This window comes from Bactrocera neohumeralis, chromosome 6 (genome assembly GCF_024586455.1).
Source record: "Bactrocera neohumeralis isolate Rockhampton chromosome 6, APGP_CSIRO_Bneo_wtdbg2-racon-allhic-juicebox.fasta_v2, whole genome shotgun sequence".
NCBI lineage: Eukaryota > Metazoa > Arthropoda > Insecta > Diptera > Tephritidae > Bactrocera > Bactrocera neohumeralis.
This window is the reverse complement of record NC_065923.1, coordinates 27,106,582-27,119,504: the sequence shown is the minus strand read 5'-3', so window position 1 is coordinate 27,119,504 and position 12,923 is coordinate 27,106,582. Positions and strand designations below refer to the sequence as shown.

Here is a 12,923-nt window from a genome sequence, read left to right as displayed (position 1 = left end):
GCGCACTACTAAGGTTACGTTTACAGCACATTATTTTAATTAAAACAATTTCCTATATACATATGTGTTGTATTGCATTAAAGTTTGTTAATAAGTCAATACTTTTTCCAAATTTTATATTACGTAGGAAGGATTACAACAGCTAGAAATAAAATATTTTTATTCGTTGGGTTGATCTTATTGAAATTACTTTGATGTTGCAAACGAATAAAAATATAAATATAGTAAAATAAACATTTGCTAAAGAAATTTTTGGAGAGTTCAACTTTTCTGTTTAAGTGTAAAAAAATTGTTAGCACCATACAATTTCAATTCATTACAATTTCTATTCTGTAATTTTATAAATGTAAGGCACAGCTTTCTTTAATTATTTAATTGATAATATGCTGAATGAAAATGTCGAATATGTTTGTGACAAGTTTGTCACAATGCAAATTTTAATAATTAAAACTTTACTTATAATTAACATCTCTTAAATAAAATAATTTATTAAATTGGTTGTGTTTATCTAAAGAAAAGTTTTATAAAATATATATTTTAGTTCAAAAGTGCAGATATATGGACATCTGGCAATATGGTAATAGTTTTCGATGACTGATGAAATGTAAATGTTTTTCTTTATTTATTTTTATTCAGTGAAAATAGTAGTTCAAAGGGAAAACCAAACTTCTTTAAAATTGTTTATTATATTTTAATAGCACAATAAAAGCAAAAGTAATTGAGCTTTAACAAGTGAGATGAGGTGAGCGCTAACACAGCTTAAGCGGAAATTAAAAATGTGTTTATAACATATGTAAAAGTGTGCATGAAAAGCAGCAGAACATAAAAACGCTGATTAATCGATTAAAAATTTAAAATGAAAACATTGCTCTTCTAATTAATTCCCTTTATTTACACACAACTAGTTTGCAAATGGAGAGTCCATTAACGGACAGCAAAATGGATATATCAGATGCAACAACTTCACAAGGCTCAGCAGGTGTATCGCCACTGGGAGAAGATGATGATCCTGATGCCTCACAATCGCCAACTCACAGCAATCACAATATACACCAAGTACTCATAAAAGATACAACTGTTGTATCGAATAGCACAATGAAGGAGGTGAATGTTGATATGGTAAATAAAGTTACATCGAATCTGGATAACAGATTGGTACGACCAGACGCGTTATCGTTGGAGCTAATACCACAGCGACAAAATATTGCACGTACCATTACCGAGAGTCATCCATTAATGTCGCCCACGTGTTCCGAGAATGAACACAGCTCGGCGAATTCGGTGACGATGAATAATGATGTCAAGCGCATCAATTTCCCCGATGTGGTGCCGCAATACGAACATGTGCAGTCGCCTCTTCAGGCTAGTACAATAATTGAACGAAATGCTTTAAATAATACACGCGGTATTGCTAACGCACCTGCTCCAGCGCACAATAAGCTAGCTTATTTACGTGCCCATAGTCCTGATCTCTTGAGTAGCGAATCTGAAGCAGACGTATCACAGTATCACGCTACAGTTGAGGCCAACTTTCAAACGGTGGCACTCTTACCCACTGTGGGTAATGAATTGCATAAAAATACTCGTCGTATTAGAAAATCCAATACAAATGGTGGTAATGGTGGTGATGACATCTCATCACTGGATTCAATTTCAAATCACAGTTTTGACGATGATGAGGACATTGAACATAATTTGGCTTCATTAAGCCCATCGAGTTCATTAATTGACGGTTTAGATGATGATAGTGACGATGGCGGCGTCGCCGGTTGTATAGATGATGAAGACGATTATCCCGAAGCAGTTACCCCAACACCACATTTGCAATCGATGGCGTTAACGAGCAACATAGAAGGTGCATCCGACCAATTGCCGCAATATTCGGCAGCTGAAGAGAGACGTGACTCAAGAAATTGGCAAAAGATTACATTACCCGATGGTCGTACCAGAGAAATAGATATGCGCGTGATCGAACCATATAAACGTGTGCTCTCACATGGTGGTTACTTGCAGGCTGGCGGCCACAATGCTATTGTCATTTTTTGTGCCTGTCATCTGCCGGATCGTTCGCGTGCTGATTATAACTACGTAATGGATAATCTATTTCTGTATGTGGTTAAAACATTGGAACAATTAGTAACGGAGGACTATGTGCTTATCTACTTGCATGGTGGCACTAGTCGACGCAATGTGCCGCCATTTCCGTGGTTAAAAAAGTACGCAACTCGAGTAATAGAAAGTTAATGTGTTTATTAATTTTTTGTTATTTTTGCAGATGCTATCAGCTTCTAGATCGCCGTTTAAGAAAAAGTCTGAAAAACATGTATTTAGTACATCCAACATTCTGGATTAAATCTATAGTATGGATGACTCGTCCCTTTGTTAGGTAAACGCAAGCAAGTTTCCCTTTTTTAATTTTTATTAAATAATATTTTGCTTACAGCGCAAAGTTCTGGCGCAAATTGGTGTATGTGAAATCTTTGGATGAACTCGCCAAGCACGTGATTGTGGAGAAAGCTGCCATACCGGAGAAGGTCAAACAGTATGATGCGCGACATAACTAAAAAAAGTGCTTACACTTGGCTTGCATTCCCGCCAAAGCTATGTACTTGGCTGGCAAATCACAATTAGTGCAATAGGCAAAAAATTCAAAAGCAGAAAAAGAACACAGCGAAGTTTCTACGCACCTCTTGCATTAGTTGATGCATTCCTTATGCGCCTTTTTAAATATTTTAAATTTATGTTCCATTTATCTGTATCTGGCATACAGTTTTTATAATTTATATTTACGCACTTCTCGCGCTATGAACTAAAACTCTTTCACTCCATTACTCGCATATCGCATACAGCGATGGGTTTTTCCTTTAATTGTTTTCTTGTAAAGTTCGGGATCTCAAATTTGTTTACTATGTAGTATTGTGATATTTTCGCATTTATTCGCTTGGCTCTCCTCATTTCACATACTTTAGAGATGATACTCTCATAAATGAAAAGCAATAATTATTGCACTCGGTAGGATAGTATAAATTGTATGTGTATGTATATGTAAGTGTATCAACTCGTTTACAAAGGCTTATGTTAATATTCTATAAAAAAATGTGTTTACCGTTAAGGAGAAATGAAAGATTTAACTACACGAAAGAAATTATTCATAATTAATCATATATGTAGGTAAAAAAATATGTACATCGAATATTTTGTAGACTTGTATGTAACTGTACTGAACAAAAAGAAAGCACCCAAAGTCCGTGCAACGATAATTTGTTTTGGTGCCAAGCTGTACGATGGAAAGCCGGCTGAAAGTTATTATGTATGTACCTTGTGGCTTTTGGTTTTTGTAGCATAAATAATGTAAATCATACCAATATGTAACATTTTACATATGCACGTCCAATGATGTGCTAACGCTTATGTATTTCCATATATATAATATATGCATTGATTTGTTATCATGCTTTTCCTACATACCTACATATCGTACGCTAATTACAAAGATGTCAAAAAAGTTATAGAAAAAGCTAATAATGGATACATGAATGTTAATAAATTATTAGTGTACTTTCTGCACTAACATTTAAGTTCGAAAATTATAACTTAATTTCATTGATTCTCAATTGTCCTTTATAATTTTACATAAATTTATAGTATGATTTCATTAATAATGATCAAAAAATATTTATAAATTTCTTATGATTAAAAATTAAGAAATGTTTTATATTAATTTATTTAGGGTTGCAAATAATGCGCGAATTAAACTTTTTTTTTTATTTTGTAACCCGTTAATTTTAATTAAATAAAATTTTTAATCCTGAAAATCAGATTAAACATATATTTTTATATTTTATTCCTAAATACCGATTTAAAAAATAAAAAAATGTGTGCCCAAGGTTATAATTAAAAAACATATTATTTTAGAATTTACATTTTCTCACGTTTGCGTACTTCGTGTTCTACCATCTTAATAATTTTTTGAAAAGTAAAGCTTATTTTTAATAAAATATCCATAATATAGTTAACAGTTGTTCACAAAATCTATGTGCGTAAATTTCATTACGTCATAATTCATCATTAAATTAATTCTCAATATTATATTTCCTTCATATATTGAACATATTCTATATTAACCTATTTATATTTTTTTATAAGCATGATTAGACAAAATATTGATTATTTTCTTATGAGATAAAGAATTTCGCGATTTTATTTCTTTGATTAATTTCTCAAATATTTTAATGTGATTTGTTTTTGAACTTAACTGAAATTGTTAACGGGTCTTTGGTGTTAATTAAAAAATGCTTATCTAATAGTTTGCATTCAAGTCTAACAAATTCTTAGTTGACGATTAACTTTATTTATTTTAATTATTAATATGTTCGTTTTCTACAACAAAAAAACAAATGGGCCCCTCCGCGGTTAGTTGTTACTAGACGTGCGTAATGATCCAACTCATTTATTTATACAAAAAGTTTATGCTCATATCAAGCAGGGTGTTTAAATTCATTCAAATACATACATACATACCAACATACGCAAATCAAGTCTAATATAATCTTTACTATTATTATTATAATTTTTATTAGACAAAATGTAATTAGTGCAACCTCATACCACCAACTTAGCAACATGAAAACTTTCTACTTGTTACCTAAACCCACATATTTTCTAGTTGTAAGAAGAAATGTACGCAAAAAACTAAAAACTACAATCGAAAAACCATTTAGCTGTTGACAGTGTAAAAGGAAATGTAACGCTTTAGAAACTTTATAATCTTTGGATTTTGTGTACTGCATATGCTATATAAATATATATATACATACATATACATATATGTCTAAGCATTCCCAGACTAATTTGATATACAAACACGCTGAGTATTTACTAACAATTAAATAAATATAATAATAGTAAAAATTATAATCACTCAAATAAATACCTTATTGATATTATGATACGCAATATTTGAAAACAACACAAATTGTTTATATTCTATATCGGCACGCATAAAAGCTGTCGGCACCAGAAACTCCGAGTTTTTATATTTTACATCGTTTTTCTTTATTGATAACTCAGTTACATTTTAAAAGACAAAAAATTAAAGTATGAACCCTTGAATATCGGCGATGTTGGCATTTAAGTTTTAATTCACAGTTACTTGCTTGTAAAAGAGCAAAATTTTAATAACTTCCCAGCTTTTTAGTAGTTTGATCATTTATTTTTAATTTCTACAAGAGCGGTATGAAGGCAGGCAACGCGCCGACTTTGGGGCGCACAGGTGCTGAAGGCATTTCAGTATCAGAGTCTAGTTCTTCCGAACATGTGTCAATCTCTTGCGTTTCAGCACTCTCATCCTTTTCCTTTATATCACATGTTGTTGCTTCATTTGCATTTAGACATTTGTCAATGAAATAACGCTTTGCTGCGCCCGAATTCTCTTGTGTGCCTTGAACAGCAATTTCTTTTGCTGCAGCACCGTTCACTTGTTTATTTTGCTGCTTTGTTGGCTCATTTAAAAGTTTTCGTTTGCGATTCTTACAGTACACACAACTCGATAAGTCACAGCTACCTTTACGCTCGTATTCAGGGCACAAGAATTCATGACGTTTGTTGCACTAATTGGAAAATAATTTTTACGCTTGATTATTAAACAAAACATACAATTTGTCTGTCTTTTACCTGCTCCGCTAACTTGCAATAACCCCGTAGGAAATCCTGGCAAATTTCTGCGTTTACGCTAAGCTTTTTATGTAGATATGGACAGTCTGGGCGCACGCAAACACCCTGTAGAAAGAATTTACAAACTGGCATTTTCGCAAGCGAAACATTATGTGAAAGTAAACAATCTGAGTTGTGGCATTCACTACGTAGAAATCTATAATAAAATTATAAGTTAGGCATGTTAAAATTTATAGTCAAAAAGGAAAAAATACAAACCTTGGGCAAATAGTAACTTGGTTCTTATCATGCACTTTGTTGCACTTCCCTCTTTCGTGCGCTATACATTTGCCTATGCGTTGGAAAATCGCACATGGTACATTGGTTTTGACGAAACGACGCGTGAGTAACTGTAGGCTACGGTTCTTCGCCGTATTCAGATGTGCCAAGGCTAAATGGTTGCGCGTCCGCACGAAAACGTTTTGCGTTGTGGAAGCTATGTAGGTTAAACCACCAATGTCTATACGCTGGCGCTGCCTTTGAGCGGGTATTGTAGGCTCTGGCGTACCCATTACGCTATCCTTGGTAGTAGGTGCAATACGGGTTAGTTTGAAACCATTCTTATCTAAAACAAATTTTGTACCATGAACAAATAGCACACGCTCGTTTGCCGTTTTGATGGGTTTTTGAATAATGTTTTTAATGGTATTAGTTTTTACGCTTAGAGACGATACTCTAGCTGGTGACAATTGATTTGACGCATTGCTAGAGTCTTTTCTTTGTAATTTATTGCGGGTGGATCGGTACAACACACCATTTATATTAAGCATTTGCAATTTTTTGTTGACAGGCAGTGATCGCAGCTTAGAGGAACTGAAATATACGTAAAAACACATATAATAAACGATTATTATGAAAATTTATATAAACTTACGTTATGGCATTTTTTGTTTCCGAAGTTGAACGCTGCAAAGCATAGCGTGCCACAAAACTTTTCCGTTTTAGTTTCACACCTGACGTTGCTACTAAAGGCAAACCTGGACGTCGATCTAGTTTGTACTTTCCATGTGTGCTTTTGGGGGAGGCGGGGGTGATATTACGTAATAAACTAACAGCTGGAGACGTATGCGTTCTTCTTACTAATTTTTTACTACTTAAACGTATGAGAGGTGATGGCGCAGGCATAACTTTTGTTGTTGTAATTACCGCTGGCTCTCGAACAATTTTTGTGCGTGATTTGGTTATAATTTTTTGTTTTGTGTCTTTACTTACTGGTAATATACTTGATTTAGTGTTTAAAGTTGCTTTTTCCACTTCCTGGTCAGATTCATCGCATAAGTCAATAATTTCACCATGAAAAAGCAAATTTTTTGGTAAATTTGTTTTAATCGGAGTATTTTTGGTCACTGACTTCACTTTTTCGGAGCGTTCTTCGCCATAATTTAATTGCAGTCTTTGTTGTTCAATGAGTTTACTATTGAAGAAGTTTGGATTCATATGTATTGCTGGTGGTCTATAAACACCCAAAAACAGTGGGTTGATGTGAGCACCAGATGACATTGTTTTGCTTATTACTGCATTTGCTGCGCAATTCGCCATCGGATGAATTTGTTTGTTAAAATGTGGATTAATATGGATAGTTCTCGAGGTTGAACTATCCGCTTTACCCTTTAATTGAGGCATATTAAAAGCATGAATTATCTTCAATACATTTATTATTAAATATACAAATGGACTTTTTCACGAGAATAACACAAAATACTAAATAAATTTTGACGTTTCTGACAAATGAATGTTCCCACCTGTATGAATTTATTTGATAAATAAGTGTTTCCCAGTTTTGCAAATATGTCAAATGACAACTCTGAAATGTCATCACTCTTTCTTCTTTCAGCAGTTACGGTTCAATGTAAGAATCCATGTTGAATCTGTCTTATTTGTAGAACCGCAACCAAGTTTCTTTCTTTCCGGTTAACCATGGTAAGGAGACATCATAATTTCTCTCCTCATTTAATGTTTTAATAAAAGTGTAAATAAAATGTGAACAATCATATAATGGTGCATGACTTCTTAGTGTACAAAGATCCCCATTAATTTACATTTATTGTTGAAGTTTTTTATGTGATAAATTTGCAATTGCGAAACGACTTCACGTGGTGGTGGTACCACTTGGAACTGTCATATTGAAACGTGGAGCAGAGCCAACTTAATGATTTACTAATACTTCATTTATCTATTTACAGCCTTTCCAGAGGTTTGTACAGACTGGCCGCATTGCCAAATGCTCGGCGGGTCCCTTGAAGGGCCGCCTAGTCGCCATTGTTGACGTTATTGATCAAACACGCGTAAGTGAATGTGAATACTTGTTCGATATTGTACAAAGGGTATGCAAGTGATGATACGGTTCACGATAGGAAGTGCCAACTGATACATAACTGAAGCTATTTACAACCATAACTGAAACATACCCTTAGTTCAATGTCGAATAAAAACTATATTATCTCCTAATATGTTTATACAATTAAAAAAAACAATATCAACTTATAGGTGCTTGTTGATGGTCCCTTGACCGGTGTACCACGTCAGGAATACAGATTGAATAATCTACATCTGACCAAATACCGCATCAAGTTCCCCTTCACTGCCCCCACACGTATTGTACGCAAAGCATGGAAGGACAGCGACATGAAAGCCCAATGGAAGGCTAGCCCATGGTCGTCAAGATCACAGAATATTTGCAAGGTAAATTTCAATTAATTAACGGTTATCTTTTGTGTTCAAAAAGTATTTACAACCTTAACATGATGATAATGAAAGTTCTTGATAGGAATTGCCGGCTGATACATATATGAAGCTATTTTATTTATTTTCTGAAAAATATGACTTATAATTTAAGTGTTAAATTATTCGTATTTTGTTTAAAAAGTTTTCTTTCTTTTTTGTTTTTAGCGCTCTCATTTGAATGATTTCGATCGTTTCAAGCTGCGTTATGCCAAGCGTCAACGTAACAAGTTGCTCACCATTGCCTTCAACACACTGAAGAAGCGTACCAAGTCTGACGGTACAGAGCGTAAATTGAAGAAGGACAAGCGCGAACGTATCCGTGAATTGAAGGCGCAAGGTGTGAAGAAGGGTGCTGCTAAAAAGTAAACACCGTCTTTTAACTTTTCAGCTTAGTATGCTCGTGTACTAGTTGACTACTTTTCGGAGGAAAATAAAGTTATTTTATAGGAATAAAGAAATGTGGAGTCTTATTTCGTAGTATTGAAGTTAAGTAGGAACAGTTTTAAGTGTGTTTTACTAACGAAACGTGTTTACGTGAAATGGAACACGATTATAATTAAAGCCCTTCATATGACAGTCGGGTCTAAGTAAACGGAACGGACTCGGATTTCTATCTGGCCAAGGACTGTCATCGCGGCACCATGCCTCGAAATTGTTTCAGAATGATTCTGCCGTTACAACAACAAAACTATGCGATGCTAAATGGATTGTAGTTGAAAACAAATTAGTTAAACAGTGCAGTATTCATATTTATTATGAAAAAAGGTGAGGTACTAAATTTTTAACAAAAAAATGGAGCTAATATATGTACTAATATAATTCGTAACAAAATACGAATCATTTGATGTATATGAACAATAAAATAAACTTAAAATAATGATAAGAAAGCTTCTTTCCTGGCACTTCGATATGTGGTAGTTCTTTCCTTTCAATCTTTTTTCTTTATCTTCAAGTGCGTCTTGAATTACGATCGTTCGCTTTTATTTAACCATCTAACTCTTGTCATAAATTAAGTGCCAATTATTTGGATGGTTATAGCCTAATAGCACTGGCAGGTACAGGAACATGCTAATATGTTGCTCTTCAAGTGATGTGGAAATTTTTATCCAATTACGTAGCCATGCTATCATTTCTTCATGGCTAAGATTGCTGGGATTGAGCCCACGTATATAGCAAGAACGTCTAATACCATCCGGATGCATGTTATGAACATGTCCTTCGCGTACAATAGCTAAATCCATGTTATGTACCAGAAACGCATGCTCCGCAAGGTGATAACGTTTGAACAAAGGCGTTGGGACCCCATGCAGTTGACACAACAATTTCTACAAAAACAAAATAATTACAACAATATTGTAATAAATGTGTTCCAAAACGGTATATAAAAACTACTCACAACTTGTTTCCTACTTAGAGAGAGCAGATCGTATGGCGGTTGCGCAAAAATGTCTTTGACTCTGAGCAATGACTCGACACTGGGATGAAAGCCGCTTCCCAACATGCCCAGTATTTGTTGCAGTTCTTGGTGACTTTCGTGTTTCTTGGCGTCCTTTAATTTCGATTGTAGAATTCTGAAAACAGATTTATTATTTTTCAGCCGCCTTTGCAATATCGCTTGCTGGAACTCTGCCCGTTGTTGTAGGGTCCAAAAATGCGAACATAAGAATAGCTGTGGATACGCGAAACTAAATGGAAAATTAAGAAAGTATGACAGTGTGTTATTTTTACAATATACCTACATTAACGGCATCGCCACGTAACCGACCAGCGGCAGTGCCACGACAATTAACGCAGGCGCAACTTTCATCATATCGCGTGGCATTTGCATGTAGAGCTCAAGTTCTTTACGATTGAGCGCTTTCAGTCCCATTGGTGAGTTATTCACAATGCGCGCTACCTTTAGGTAAGATTTCATATCGTTGTAAAAATCCATTACGCCGTCAACATAAGTGCGATATAATTTCATGGCTGAGGGAAAGTTTTTCTCCAACAATTTTTCATAGTTTTTGATATAGTCAAAAAAATGTTTAAACATATAGCCTTCGACGTTTTCTCTTGACAGCCTTTGGGAAGATAATTTTTTGTCATCCTTTGCGGGTGGTGGCCATTTAGACCAACTCTGTGCATCATCCGAGTCATCACTTTTAGCTGTTTCATGCTTTGGTTCTGTTGGATATATTTTAGGTGGAACGATGGGTGGGAGTTGTGATTTCTTTTCGACAGCGCGTTTCTCCGTTGCACCACTACAAAAATATGATTAAATAATTAAAATTTGTTATATTTCACTTAATAATGTGTGAAGTATACGTAGTGGTGTAAATTATAGTAGCTTACCTTCGTTTCCGTATGACTATGGCTAGGGGGGTGGCATACTGTTGCCGCTGCAGTGTAAATGAACTACTTTGGGAGAGATAAGCCGGTCGGCGCAAAAGGCGTAGCGCAAGGGTCATCCCTTTATTTTGATTGAACCTCGTCCTACTTGAATGGATTCATGCGGAAGATATCACCTGTGGCCTCGCCACTGAATAGATAAAGCACTTTGACCCAGTAAAATCAGAGAATTAATATGAATGCTTGAAAAATACCGTCCTATTGAGTAATGTGAACAGCAAAATGTCAAAACAAAAAATGAAAACAAACCACCGGGCAATAAAAGTGTGAAATGTCAAATTTTAAAGGTTTTGAATATACACTGTGGTCGAAAAAATGTGTACAAATTATATGTTAATTGTCAATTTCAATTAAATTCGTCCAGAGAACGATTAATTATTTTTAAAAACCATTTTGAAACTATTTATCAAAATTAAAATTTTTCCCTATTTGAGAGCACTTTGTAGGATAAAAAGCAATTTTTTGGAGAAAAATCGTTTAACTTATTATTATAAAAGAAAAATATATATGCATTTGAAAATTTCTCCAGCGTTACCTCGTATAGCGTTACCTGTATAAAAATAATATTCAAAATTTCAAAACGATCAGTAGTTTTGATGTTATGAAGAGTACCGACTCTGAAAACGTGAGTTGTGGGGGAAACGTTTTAAAGTTTGGAACACTAAAATTTAGACACAACATTTTTGAGATATTATCCAATCATTTAAGACAAATGAAATTGAAAACGGAGGGATGAGAAGGATTTGTTTAAAATTGCCTCTAACAAACTTCATAAAATTTTTGAGGATATACGATGACTTTGGCTTAGTGAATTACTTCAACGGCAATCCAGCACCATTTACAGCGTTAACTGTACATGTCATTACCACTTTACCGGTGAAAGAGAGTGAGAGCACAAAAAGCGTTAAACTTTTGAAAAGCTCAAATTGAAAGCTTTTAAGAATCGGCAACTACCAACCAAACTAATCTACTCGCTGCGCGACAACAAGTCAGTTTGCTCCAAGACGTTCGCAGCTTCAGTGTAGACGAAATAAAAGACCCAACATCCATGTGAATAACGCTTTCAATGGGTGCATCCGTGCGAATATCAAATACGGCCGTTGATTACTAAAATAATTGCTTAATTACTTTTATAACGCAATAAGAATTAATTTTTTTGTGCTTTGAAGCTGTTTCGAAAGTACCTCAATTTTTAGAAGCACTGTGTGGAGTAAACAAGTGCACGGTTATGTGAAGTAGCATAGTTATAGGCGCGGTGTGGAAAAATGTAATGAAATAAAAGTGTGTAACATAAAGTTGCTGGCATTCGGTGGGATATTGTAACATGTTATTATTGTTGTCAGTATTTATTCTATTGAATTTGCATACATCCGTTTATACATACCTACATACATATATATATATATGTATATATATAAATGTATGGGTGCGTGTCAATATGTGTATACATATGTATGTATATATGTGTTCACCTTGAATATGCAGTGTGGCATAGATTTTATAAGTAAAAGTAAAAATTTTTTAATTCACTTCAGAGAGTATCCTTGAAAACGTGAGAAGTGAAGACTGGCACATTGCTTTTACACTTTTACAAATATTATACAATATTAGATGTACACACACACCCACACACAAGCATATAGTACATACATACATACATATGTACATATGTAAGATGCAGTAGCAAAATGCAGGCGCGAATATAAATAAAAGTTCCAACAACTTTCTAGATACACAAATACATACATTCGCGCCAGCGACTGTCAGTGCAAACAAAAACAAAGCGTTTGGGTCAAAAACGCGCCCAACAGTGGGAATGTGTGGATTGACTGGCAAGTGTTGACTTTTCTGTATTACATTTCTCAGCTATATACAAACATACAGTTATACAATAATATATACACACATATATTGCAATAATGTGTATATGGATGCGCACATGTGGCTGTGTAAGCGTTTTATATGTATGTGCGCAAAACGTTGAAATTTAGAAGAGATATTTAAAATAAGCAGCAGCGCTCAGGTGTTCACCCTCTGGCCGATGACAACCGCCAACTCAGCTTGTCGGATATGCATAAATATGTCTAGCGGAAATG

At 34.6% G+C, this 12,923-nt stretch overlaps 6 protein-coding genes across 6 annotated transcripts in view; 3 read left to right on the top strand and 3 right to left on the bottom strand.

Annotated features, from left to right (window-relative positions):
* LOC126762428 (cell division control protein 6 homolog) overlaps positions 1-12,923 on the bottom strand; it is a 133,951-nt gene that overhangs the window by 32,516 nt on the left and 88,512 nt on the right. The gene's annotated exons all lie outside the window — the stretch shown is intronic.
* On the top strand, positions 595-4,826 carry LOC126762432 (uncharacterized). Its single transcript, XM_050479154.1, has 4 exons — positions 595-742; positions 906-2,216; positions 2,276-2,386; positions 2,444-4,826. The coding sequence occupies exons 1-4, from the start codon at positions 738-740 to the stop codon at positions 2,562-2,564; spliced, it is 1,548 nt and encodes a 515-aa protein (XP_050335111.1). The 5' UTR covers positions 595-737; the 3' UTR covers positions 2,565-4,826.
* LOC126762427 (zinc finger CCCH domain-containing protein 3) lies at positions 5,031-7,430 on the bottom strand. The gene is made up of 4 exons (XM_050479148.1): positions 6,587-7,430; positions 5,932-6,525; positions 5,674-5,869; positions 5,031-5,609 (listed from the first exon to the last, which is right to left on the bottom strand). The coding sequence occupies exons 1-4, from the start codon at positions 7,333-7,335 to the stop codon at positions 5,223-5,225; spliced, it is 1,926 nt and encodes a 641-aa protein (XP_050335105.1). The 5' UTR covers positions 7,336-7,430; the 3' UTR covers positions 5,031-5,222.
* On the top strand, positions 7,866-8,894 carry LOC126761855 (60S ribosomal protein L14; the record flags this gene model as incomplete). Its single annotated transcript, XM_050478280.1, has 3 exons — positions 7,866-7,997; positions 8,200-8,394; positions 8,602-8,894. Coding segments are annotated over 3 exons (528 nt in total), but the record flags the coding sequence as incomplete, so codon positions are not given.
* LOC126762435 (LETM1 domain-containing protein 1) lies at positions 9,165-11,064 on the bottom strand. Its single transcript, XM_050479167.1, has 4 exons — positions 10,771-11,064; positions 10,176-10,679; positions 9,833-10,121; positions 9,165-9,761 (listed from the first exon to the last, which is right to left on the bottom strand). Exons 1-4 carry the CDS (start codon positions 10,884-10,886, stop codon positions 9,429-9,431), a joined length of 1,242 nt encoding a protein of 413 aa, XP_050335124.1. The 5' UTR covers positions 10,887-11,064; the 3' UTR covers positions 9,165-9,428.
* The window catches only part of LOC126762437 (uncharacterized), a 39,433-nt gene continuing 38,328 nt past the window's right edge, over positions 11,819-12,923 (top strand). The window contains exon 1 of the mRNA XM_050479170.1: positions 11,819-12,165. The gene's annotated coding sequence lies outside the window, so the exon portion shown is untranslated. The remainder of the gene's footprint in view (positions 12,166-12,923) is intronic.